At 42.9% G+C, this 12,494-nt stretch overlaps 1 protein-coding gene across 1 annotated transcript in view; it reads left to right on the forward strand.

Annotated features, from left to right (window-relative positions):
• The window catches only part of PARP4 (poly(ADP-ribose) polymerase family member 4), a 100,227-nt gene that overhangs the window by 62,207 nt on the left and 25,526 nt on the right, over nucleotides 1-12,494 (forward strand). Inside the window, 3 exon segments of the mRNA XM_033236866.1 lie at nucleotides 1,176-1,275; nucleotides 4,245-4,415; nucleotides 4,671-4,751. Of these exon segments, the coding sequence (XP_033092757.1) occupies nucleotides 1,176-1,275; nucleotides 4,245-4,415; nucleotides 4,671-4,751 (352 nt within the window).

Raw genomic sequence — 12,494 nt, forward strand, 5'->3', positions numbered from 1 at the left:
AATCCATATCTAGGCTGGGCGCGGTGGCTCAAGCCTGTAATCCCAGCACTTCGGGAGGCCGAGATGGGCGGATCATGAGGTCAGGAGATCGAGGCCATCCTGGCTAACACGGTGAAACCCCGTCTCTACTAAAAAAAAATACAAAAAACTAGCCGGGCGAGGTGGCGGCGCCTGTGGTCCCAGCTACTTGGGAGGCTGAGGCAGGAGAATGGCGGGAACCCGGGAGGCGGAGCTTGCAGTGAGCTGAGATCGCGCCACTGCACTCCAGCCTGGGCGACAGAGCCAGACTCCGTCTCAAAAAAAAAAAAAGAATCCATATCTCTAGCTTGTCCCACTGGCCTGGGCACATGTCCTCACTGGCTGTGCTGGACTCATGCTGAGAGCACATGACCTCCAGGCAGACCTCACCGGGCTGCTAAGGGACAGAAGCTATAACTACTAGTAACCCATATTAAGGATCTTCTAGTCAATGTTATGATCATCACCAGTTAATACAGAGGGTAAAGACAAGTCCAGTCTTTATCCATAGGTTGAAAAACATCTTGGAAATTATTTTCATAAGCTCTTTTTCTGAAAAATAATTGATCTTTTCTTTAATATTTCAGGAGGAACTCCTCTAAGCAAGGAGTTCTTGATAGTTGTAGAATTGTTGTAGAGAGAAAAGTAATAGGGCACTTGTCATTTAAATGGCAGAGATGCCCTTTGCTGGAGTGAGAGTTGCTTCTTTATGCCTCTTGCTATGTTGATGTGTATCAGATTTTAAGAGGTAGACTTTATTCAGTCTTTGCCAGCTCTAGGCCTTTGGGATCAGATTCAGGCAATATTGTTATTGATGGAAATTAAGTTGATATCTTTGTCAACATTCTGATACCTTATAGGGTTGTTTTTAGAGTCAACTACTCCCTCCCTCAGTGAACTGAAAGTCAAGAATTTCAACATTTTTTCTGTTTGAAGGACAAGTCAGTCCTCTGATAGATGGGAGCTTAAATTAGCCAAACTTTCAGATGTTTCCTCCTATTATCTCTTTCTCTGTTTAACCTCAGCTACACACGAATACATTCTTCCCCACGTCACGTCTCTCCTATTGAGCTGTGAGCTTTCTCAACACTGTTAACATGTACTTCAAAAATATTTCTCCAGTGTCTTAAAAATTAAAACATGTGAAATGTAATCAGTCCTACAGCAAATCGTCACATCCTAAGGATTTTGTCCCAGTGTGGTGCCGGAGTATTTGAATATTTTAATGCAAAATCCAAGCACAGTTGGAGAAAACAGGTATGTGTTTTAAACATCTGGTGTTATATTTACATTTGGAAATCTCACATTCTTCCAAGGCTAAGAAATAGGAACATCTGTGTTTCCTTGAGTGCGAGGGGAGCCTTAAAGAGGCAAGTGCTGCCGCAGGTGTGAGCCCTGCCTCAGGACGGCACCAGTGGGAACACAGGAGTTCCTCAGCAGGTCATTCTCCCAGCTCATAAAAATAATGGACTGATGTTTTTAAGTGAATTATTGAATATGTTTTGCTGGAATTAATTTTCCTTATTATGATAAAATTTAGCATTTTAGGCCGGGCGCAGTGGCTCAAGCCTGTAATCCCAGCACTTTGGGAGGCCGAGACGGGCGAATCACAAGGTCAGGAGATCGAGACCATCCTGGCTAACACGGTGAAACCCCGTCTCTACTAAAGAATACAAAAAAGTAGCCGGGCGACGTGGCGGGCGCCTGTAGTCCCAGCTACTCGGGAGGCTGAGGCAGGAGAATGGCGTAAACCCAGGAGGCGGAGCTTGCAGCGAGCTGAGATCCGGCCATTGCACTCCAGCCCGGGCGACAGAGCGAGACTCCGTCTCAAAAAAAAAAAAATTTAGCATTTTAAACTTTTTTAAATTTTTTTATTTTTTTTAATTATACTTGAAGTTCTAGGGTACATGTGCATAACGTGCAGGTTTGTTACATATGTATACTTGTGCCATGTTGGGTATATACCCAAAGGATTATAAATCATGCTGCTATAAAGACACATGCACACGTATTTTTTTTTTTTTTTTTGAGACAGAGTCTCGCTCTGTCGCCCAGGCTGCAGTGCAGTGGCACCATCTCGGCTCACTGCAAGCTCCGCTTCCCAGGTTCGAGCCATTCTCCTGCCTCAGCCTCCCGACTAGCTGGGACTACAGGTGCCCGCCACCAAGCCTGACTAATTTTTTTGTATTTTTAGTAGAGAAGGGGTTTCACCGTGTTAGTCAGGATGGTCTCGATCTCCTGACCTCGTGATCCGCCCACCTCGGCCTCCCAAAGTGCTGGGATTACAGGCGTAAGCCACCGTGCCCGGTCATTTTAACCATTTTTAAGCGTACAATTTAGTGGTATTAGCTACATTCACAATGCTGTGCAACCATCACTGTCTTCGAACTATTTCATCAGCCCAAACAGAAACTACGTACTCATGAAACAGTAACTCCACTTTCCCTCCTACACCCAGCGCCTGCTAACCACGACTGTATGTTCCGTCTCTGTGACTTTGCCTATTCTGAGTATCTCATATAAGTGGAGTCATAGGACATTGTTCTTTTATGTCTGGCTTATTTCACTTAGCATGATGTTTTTAACATCCATCTATGTTGTAGCATGTGTCAGAATTTCCCTTCTTTTTAAAGCTGAATAATATTCCATTGTATGGAGAGACCACATTTTGCTTATCCGTTCACCTATCAGTGGACACTGGGGTTCTTTCTGTCCTTTGGCTATTGTGAATAATGCTGCTATGACCATTGGTATACAAGTGTCTGTGTGAGTCTGCTTTCAATTCTGGATACGTGCGTAGTGTGGGATTGCTGGATCATATGGTCGTTCTATGTTTAGTTTTTTGGGGAATTGCCATGCTGTCTTCCATAGCAGCTGCATCATTTTACATTCCCACCACCAGTGCACCAGGATTCCAGTTATTCTACATCCTCACCAACACTCATCATTCCTTTCTTTTCCATATTGACTGAAATCAATTGGCTTTTCTTTGGTTTGTTTTGGTTTTTGAGACACAGTGTTGCTCGGTCATCTAGGTTGGAGCGCAGTGGTACAATCATAGCTCACCACAGCCTTGACTTCCTGAGCTCAAGTGATCCTCCCACCTCAGCCTCCAAAGTAACTGGGACTACAGACGTATGCCGTCACTTTTTTCCTATTGTTTTTTATTTGTTTGTTTGGTTTTTGTTTGCTGTCGGTGTTTTTTGAGACAGGGTATCACTTTGTCACCCAGGCTGGAATGCAGTGGTGCAACCTTGGCTCACTACAGCCCTGACATCTTGGTCTCATGCCATCTTCTTCCCTCATCCCCCAAGTAGGTGGGACTACAGGTCCACACCACCACACCTGGCTAATTTTTTGTATTTTTTGTAGAGACAGGGTTTCGCCATGGGCCCAGGCTGGTCTCGAATCCCAAGTTCAAGCAGTTTTGTGTGCCTTGGCCTCCCAAAGTACTGAGATTACAGGCATGAGCCACTCTACCCAGCCAGCAGCACTTGTTTTCTTAATAACAACTATCCCACTGGGTGTGAAATGGAACCTCACTGTGGTTCTGATTTGCACTTCCCTTATGACTAGTGACGTCAAGCATCTTTTCATGCACTTGTTGGCTTTTGTGTATCTTCTTTGGAGAAATATCTATTCCAGTACTGGAATCTACTCTTACCAAGGTTGCATATTAGTAATTAGCTAATGGAATAATTTCAGGTTGCTTTGTAAATGTAAAGGATGTGATCATGCTATTATTTAAAATTCTAGCTGGGCATGGTGGCTCATGCCTATAACCCCAGCACTTTGGGAGGCTCAGGTGGATCACCTGAGGTCAGGAGTTCGAGACCAACCTGGGCAACATGGTGAAACGCCATCTCTACTAAAAATACAAAAATTAGCCGGGTGTGGTGCCACACGCCTGTAGTCCCGGCTACTTGGGAGGCTGAGGCAGGAGAATCACTTGAACCTGGGAGGCGGAGGTTGCAGTGAGCCAAGATTGTGCCACTGCACTCCAGTCTAGGTGACAGAGGAAGACTCCATCTCAAAATAAAATAAATAAAATAAAATAAAATTATGTTTAAAATCTTTTTGGGAAAGTGCCCTGTAGCAGGAGGGAGAGAAAGTACGGAAGAGTTATAAAATTCCCAAAGAATTGAATGTATACTTTGTTTTAAATGTGAAGTAACTATTTGCTGGATGGAGCATTGAAAGAGAAATAATTCCTCTTTTATAAACAGATAGAAGACCAAATGACGAGGCTATGTTCTCCAAGCTGCCACTCTGTCTCGGTCAAATGGCAGCAACTCAACCCAGATGCGCCTGAGGCCCTGCAGGCCCCAGCCCAGGTGCCGTCCTTGTTTCGCAACGATCAACTCCTTGTCTACGGATTCATTCCTCACTGCACACAGGTAAGAAGGCGCAGAGGTTGTTATTCTATGGGCAGACCAATATATTTTGCTATTTTTTTTCTGTCTTCTTCCTTCCCCTTCTCACCAGCAGATCTTCGTCTTCTGGGAACATAGCTGGTGGTTAGCCAGGGCTTTGGGGAGGCTTCTCATTGTTATGGAAAGGGGAGACGAAATCACCAAAAGAATTTCTGTTAAACCAAGACACTGCAGAGTGGAAAGGCTAATGAGGAATTTATTTTTTTTTCCCCATTTCAGGCAACTCTGTGCGCACTAATTCAAGAGAAAGAATTTTGTACAATGGTGTCAACTACTGAGCTTCAGAAGACAACTGGAACTGTAAGATTCAAAACCTAAACTATCGACCCATTGTTTGAAAGTTATGATGTCATATTTCCATATGGAATGCTCCATGTTAAGCTTGTCCAACCCACGGCAGCTTTGAATGCAGTCCAACACAAATTCGTAAACTTACTTTCTTTTTTTTTTTTATTATACTTTAAGTTCTAGGATACATGTGCACAATGTGCAGGTTTGTTACATATGTATACATGTGCCATGTTGGTGTGCTGCACCCATTAATTCATCATTTACATTAGGTATATCTCCTAATGCTATCCCTCCCCACTACCCCCTCCCCACAAAAGGCCCTAGTGTGTGATGTTCCCCTTCCTGTATCCAAGTGTTCTCATTGTTCAATTCCCACCTATGAGTGAGAACATGCGGGGTTTGGTTTTCTGTTCTTGCGATAGTTTTCTAAGAATGATGGTTTCCAGCTGCATACATGACCCTACAAACGACATGAACTCATCCTTTTTTATGGCTGCATAGTATTCCATGGTGTGTATGTGCCACATTTTCTTAATCCAGTCTGTCACAGATGGACATTTGGGTTGATTCCAAGTCTTTGCTATTGTGAATAGTGCCGCAATAAACATACATGTGCCTGTGTCTTTATAGCAGCATGACTTCTAATCCTTTGGGTATATCCCCAGTAATGGGATGGCTGGGTCAAATGGTATTTCTAGTTCTAGATCCTTGAGGAATCGCCACACTGTCTTCCACAATGGTTGAACTAGTTTACAGTCCCACCAACAGTGTAAAAGTGTTCCTATTTCTCCACATCCTCTCCAGCACCTGCTGTTTCCTGATTTTTTAATGATTGCCTTTCTAACTGGTGTGAAATGGTATCTCATTGTGGTTTTGATTTGCATTTCTCTGATGGCAAGTGATGATGAGCATTTTTTCATGTGTCTGTTGGCTGTATGCATGTCTTCTTTTGAGAAGTGTCTGTTCATATCCTTTGGCCACTTTTTGATGGGGTTGTTTTTTTTTCTTGTAAATTTGATTGAGTTCTTTGTAGGTCCTGGATATTAGCCCTTTGTCAGATGAGTAGATTGCAAAAATTTTCTCCCATTCTGTAGGTTGCCTGTTCACTCTGATGGTAGTTTCTTTTTTTTTTTTTTTTTGAGACGGAGTCTGGCTCTGTCGCCCAGGCTGGAGTGCAGTGGCCGGATCTCAGCTCACTGCAAGCTCCGCCTCCCGGGTTTACGCCATTCTCCTGCCTCAGCCTCCCGAGTAGCTGGGACTACAGGCGCCAGCCACCTCGCCCGGCTAGTTTTTGTATTTTTAGTAGAGACGGGGTTTCACCGCATTAGCCAGGATGGTCTCGATCTCCTGACCTCGTGATCCGCCCGTCTCGGCCTCCCAAAGTGCTGGGATTACAGGCTTGAGCCACCGCGCCCGGCCTAGTTTCTTTTGCTGTGCAGAAGCTCTTTAGTTTAATTAGATCCCATTTGTCAATTTTGGCTTTGGTTGCCATGGCTTTTTGTGTTTTAGACATGAAGTCCTTGCCCATGCCTATGTCCTGAATGGTATTAGCTAGGTTTTCTTGTAGGGTTTTTATGGTTTTTGGTCTAACATTTAAGTCTCTAATCCATCTTTAATTAATTTTCGTATAAGGAGTAAGGAAAGGATCCAGTTTGTCAGGTTTGTCAAAGATCAGATGGCTGTAGATGTGTGGTATTATTTCTGAGGACTCTGTTCTGTTCCATTGGTCTATATCTCTGTTTTGGTACCAGTACCATGCTGTTTTGGTTACTGTAGCCTTGCAGTACAGTTTGAAGTCAGGTAGCTTGATGCCTCCAGCTTTGTTCTTTTGCCTTAGGATTGTCTTGGCAATGCGGGCTCTTTTTTGGTTCCATATGAACTTTAAAGCAGTTTTTTCCAATTCTGTGAAGAAAGTCATTGGCAGCTTGATGGGAATGGCATTGAATCTATAAATTACCTTGGGCAGTATGGCCATTTTCACAATATTGATTCTTCCTATCCATGAGCATGGTATGTTCTTCCATTTGTTTGTGTCCTCTTTTATTTCACTGAGCAGTGGTTTGTAGTTCTTGAAGAGGTCCTTCACATCCCTTGTAAGTTGGATTCCTAGGTATTTTATTCTCTTTGGAACTGTTGTGAATGGGAGTTCATTCATGATTTGACTCTCTGTTTGCCTGTTACTGGTGTATAAGAATGCTTGTGATTTTTGCACATTGATTTTGTATCCTGAGACTTTGCTGAAGTTGCTTATCAGCTTAAGGAGATTTTGGGCTGAGACAATGGGGTTTTCTAAATATACAATCATGTCATCTGCAAACAGGGACAGTTTGACTTCTTTTCCTGAGTACCCTTTATTTCTTTCTCTTGCCTGATTGCTGTGGCCAGAACTTCCAACACTATGTTGAATAGGAGCGGTGAGAGAGGGCATCCCTGTCTTGTGCCAGTTTTCAAAGGGAATGCTTCCAGTTTTTGCCCATTCAGTATGATATTGGCTGTGGGTTTGTCATAAATAGGTCTTATTATTTTGAGATACGTTCCATCAATACCGAATTTATTGAGAGTTTTTAGCATGAAGGGCTGTTGAATTTTGTCAAAGGCCTTTTCTTCATCTGTTGAGATAATCATGTGGTTTTTGTCTTTGGTTCTGTTTATGTGCTGGATTATGTTTACTGATTTGCATATGCTGAACTAGCCTTGCATCCCAGGGATGAAGCCCACTTGATCATGGTAGATAAGCTTTTTGATGTGCTGCTGGATTCGGTTTGCCAGTATTTTATTGAAGATTTTTGCATTGATGTTCATCAGGGATATTGGCCTAAAATTCTCTTTTTTTGTTGTGTCTGTGCCAGGCTTTGGTATCAGGATGATGTTGGCCTCGTAAAATGAGTTAGGGAGGATTCCTTCTTTTTCTACTGATTGGAATAGTTTCAGAAGAAATGGTACCAACTCCTCCCTGTACCTCTGGTAGAATTCGGCTGTGAATCTGTCTGGTCCTGGACTTTTTTTGGCTGCTTGGCTATTAATTATTGCCTCAGTTTCAGAGCCTGCTATTAGTCTATTCAGGGATTCAACTTCTTCCTGGTTTAGTCTTGGGAGAGTGTAAGTGTCCAGGAAATTATCCATTTCTTCTAGGTTTTCCAGTTTATTAGCATAGAGGTGTTTATAGTATTATCTGATGGTAGTTTGTATTTCTGTGGGGTCAGTGGTGATATCCCCTTTATCATTTCTTTATTGTGTCTATTTGATTCTTCTCTGTTTTCTTCTTTATTAGTCTTGCTAGTGGTCTATCAATTTTGTTCATCTTTTCAAAAAACCAGCTCCTGGATTCATTGATTTTTTTGGAGGGTTGTGTCTCTATCTCCTTCAGTTCTGCTCTGATCTTAGTTATTTCTTGCCTTCTGCTAGCTTTTGAATGTGTTTGCTCTTGCTTCTCTAGTTCTTTTAATTGTGGTGTTAGGGTGTCAATTTGAGATCTTGCCAGCTTTCACTTGTGGGCATTTAGTGCTATAAATTTCCCTCTACACACTGCTTTAAATGTGTCCCAGAGATTCTGTTATGTTGTATCTTTGTTCTCATTGGTTTCAAAGAACATCTTTATTTCTGCCTTCATTTCGTTATGTACTCAGTAGTCATTCAGGAGCTGGTTGTTCAGTTTCCATGTAGTTGAGCGGTTTTGGTTGAGTTTCTTAGTTCTGAGTTCTAGTGTGATGGCACTGTGGTCTGAGAGACAGTTTGTTATAATTTCTGTTCTTTTACATTTGCTGAGGAGTGCTTTACTTCCAACTATGTGGTCAATTTTGGAATAAATGCGATGTGGTGCTGAGAAGAATGTATATTCTGTTGCTTTGGGATGGAGAGTTCTGTAGATGTCTATTAGGTCCCCTTGGTGCAGAGTTGAGTTCAATTCCTGGATATCCTTGTTAACTTTCTGTCTCGTTGATCTGTCTAATGTTGACAGTGGGGTGTTAAAGTCTTCCATTATTGTTGTATGGTAGTCTAAGTCTCTTTGTAAGTCTCTAAGGACTTGCTTTATGAATCTGGGTGCTCATGTATTGGGTGCATATATATTTAGGAGAGTTAGCTCTTCCTGATGAATTGATCCCTTTACAAACATTATGTAATGGCCTTCTTTGTCTCTTTTAATCTTTGATGGTTTAAAGTGTGTTTTATCAGAGACTAGAATTGCAACCCCTGCTTTTTTTTGTTTTCCATTTGCTTGGTAGATCTTCCTCCATCTGTTTATTTTGAGCCTATGTGTGTCTCTGCAAGTGAGATGGGTCTCCTGAATACAGCAAACTGATGGGTCTTGACTCTATCCAATTTACCAGTCTGTGTCTTTTAATTGGACCATTTAGTCCATTTACATTGAAGGTTAATATTGTTATGTGTGAACTTGATCCTGTCATTATGATATTAGCTGGTCATTTTGCTCGTTAGTTGATGCAGTTTCTTCCTAGCATTGATGGACTTGACATTTTGACATGTTTTTGCAACGACTGCTACCTGTTGTTCCTTTCCATGTTTAGTGCTTCCTTCAGGATCTCTTGTAGGGCAGGCCTGGTGGTGACAAAATCTCTCAGCATTTCTTTGTTTGTAAAGGATTTTATTTCTCCTTCACATAAAGGATTTTATTTCTCCTTCACTGATGAAACTTAGTTTGGCTGGATATGAAATTCTGCATTGAAAATTCTTTTCTTTAAGAATGTTGAATATTGGCCCCCACTCTCTTTTGGCTTGTAGAGTTTCTGCCGGGAGGTCTACTGTTAGTCTGATGGGCTTCCCTTTGTGGGTAACCCGACCTTTCTCTCTGGCTGCCCTTAACATTTTTTCCTTCATTTCAGCTTTGGTGAATCTGACAATTATGTGTCTTGGAGTTGCTCTTCTCGAGGAGTATCTTTGTTGCCTTCTCTGTATTTCCTGAATTTGAATGTTGACTTGCCTTACTAGGTTAGGGAAGTTCTCCTGGATGATATCCTGCAGAGTGTTTTCCAACTTGGTTCCATTTTCCCTGTCACTTTCAGGCACACCTATCAGACGTAGATTTGGTCTTTTCACATAATCCCATATTTCTTGGAGGCTTTGTTCATTTCTTTTTACTCTTTTCTCTCTACTCTTCTCGCTTCATTTCATTCATTTGATCTTCAATTGCTGATACTCTTTCTTCCAGTTGATCCAGTCGGTTACTGAAGCTTGTGCATTTGTCACGTAGTTCTCGTGTTATGGTTTTCATTTCTATGAGTTCTTTTAAGGACTTCTCTACATTGGTTATTCTAGTTAGCCATTCGTAACATCTTTTTTCAAGGTTTTTAGTTTCTTTGTGCTGGTTACATAGTTCCTCCTTTAGCTCTGAGAAGTTTGATCGACTGAAGCCGTCTTCTCTCAACTTGTCAAAGTCATTGTCTGTCCAGCTTTGTTCCGTTGCTGGCAATGATCTGCGTTCCTTTGGAGGGGGAGAGGCGCGCTTATTTTTTGAATTTCCAGCTTTTCTGCACTGCTTTTTCCCCATCTTTGTGGTTTTCTCTGCCTTTGGTCTTTGATGCTGGTGACTAACTGATGGGGTTTTGGTGTGGGTGTTCTTTCTGTTTGTTAGTTTTCCTTCTAACAGTCAGGACCCTCAGCTGCAGGTCTCTTGGAGTTTGCTTGAGGTCCACTTCAGACCCTGTTTGCCTGGGTATCAGCAGCGGAGGCTGCAGAAGATAGAATATTGCTGAACAGTGAGTGTTGCTGTCTGATTCTTGCTCTGGAAGCTTCATCTGAGAGGTGCACCCAGCCATGTGAGGTGTGAGGTGTTGGTCTGCACCTAGTGGGGGATGTCTCCCAGTTAAGCTACTCAGGGGTCAGGGACTTGAGCAGGCAGCCTGTCTGTTCTCAGAACTCAACCTCCGTGCTGGGAGATCCACTGCTCTCATCAAAGCTGTCAGACAGGGACATTTACCTCTGCCAAGGTTTCTGCTGCTTTTTGTTTAGCTATGCCCTGTCCCCAGAGGTGGAGTCTACAGAGGCAGGCAGACCTTCTTGAGCCGTGGTGGGCTCCACCCAATTCGAGCTTCCAGGCAGCTTTGTTTACCTACTTAAGCCTCAGCAATGGCGGGCACCCCTCCCCCAGCCTCGCTGCTGCATTGCAGTTAGATCTCAGACTGCTTTGCTAGCAATGAGGGAGGCTCTGTGGGCATGGGAGGCTTTGTGGGCATGGGACCCTCCGGGCCAGGTGTGGGATATAATCTCCTGGTGTGCTGTTGGCTAAGACCATTGGTAAAGCACAGTATTAGGGTGGGAGTTACCCGAATTTCCAGGTGTTGTGTGTCTCAATTTCCTTTGGCTAGGAGAAGGAATTCCCTTCCCCCTGTGCTTGCCAGGTGAGGTGATACCTCGCCCTGCTTCACCTCTCGCTGGTCGGGTGGCACCCGCGGACCAGCACCAACTGTCCGACATGCCCCAGTGAGATGAACCCAGTACCTCAGTTGAAAATGCAGAAATCACCCATCTTCTGTGTCGCTCACGCTGGGAGCTGGAGGCTGGAGCTGTTCCTACTCGGCCATCTTGCCGTAAACTTTCTTAAAACATTATGAAATTTTTTTGCAAGTTTTTTTTTTTTCCAGCTCATCAGCTATCATTATTGTTAGTGTATTTTATGTGTTGCACAAGACAATTCTTCTTCCATTGTGGCCCAGGGAAGCCAAAAGATTGGATACCCCTGCTGTCTGTACTTCCTTTGTTATTTTCCTGTGCTGAAATTTCATTACACAATATGGAGATGGGCTGTATGTACAAATGAGTATACTTTCCTTCAGTTTCTAACGCAGCACATCCGCATCTGGGGTAGTTGGGTCTAGGTGTGTCTATATGGGCATCAGTGGGTGGCAGTAACTGCAATAAAATATGGCATTTATGCATGGAAATTTTGCTACAGAGGTTCTCAGATGTTCATGACTCAGTAAAAGTTACATGCCACTGGCCTACTGATGCTATTTAGAAATACTGGTTATAATAGATAGAATAATAGATATAGATAGAATTCTATAATATAATAGAAATTATATTATAATATATATATAAATGGACTAAGGGTAGATCATATTGTATATTGAGGATGTGGGTTATTTTCCTTTTTTGATTAAAAGCAACTGAATTATGAAAGAAAAAAATTCCTTTTTCCCCAGTACTCACAACATTTCTGGTTTCCAGATATGTGTTTTTCCCAACCAATTCTCTGACACCAGTCCTACAATTTAATTCAATTCTCACACTAGCCACCTGGGGTTGGCACAGACCTCACAGGGTGAGGGCTCAGTCCCACAAGGCTGGTCCCCACTCCAGACACCAGTAGCAAGTAGCGGATCCCCAGGTTACCCACACTTCTGGTCAGCTCCAAGTCAGTGTTTCCACAACCCTTTCTCAGGTTCACTAATTTGTGTAACAGCTCACAGAACTCAGGAAATGTTTACCTTAGTATTAACTCATGTATTACAAAGAATATTATAAAGGATACAAATTAACAGCCAGACGAAGAGGTATACAGGGTGAGGCCCAGAATAGTCCAAGCACAGGAACTTCTGTCTGACATACAGTTGGGGTGCACCATCCTCCTGGCACATGAGTGCTGACCCAGAAGCTCCCTGAACCCCTTTAGGTGGGATTTTTAAGGCAGGTTTCATTACAAAGGCCTGGTTGATGAAATCATTGGCCATTGGTGATTAACTGCCCCCTCTCTGGAGGCTGGGGAGTGGGACTGAAAGTTCCAGTCCTCTAATC

Source organism: Trachypithecus francoisi, unplaced genomic scaffold (assembly GCF_009764315.1).
Source record: "Trachypithecus francoisi isolate TF-2019V2 unplaced genomic scaffold, Tfra_2.0 Contig01461, whole genome shotgun sequence".
NCBI lineage: Eukaryota > Metazoa > Chordata > Mammalia > Primates > Cercopithecidae > Trachypithecus > Trachypithecus francoisi.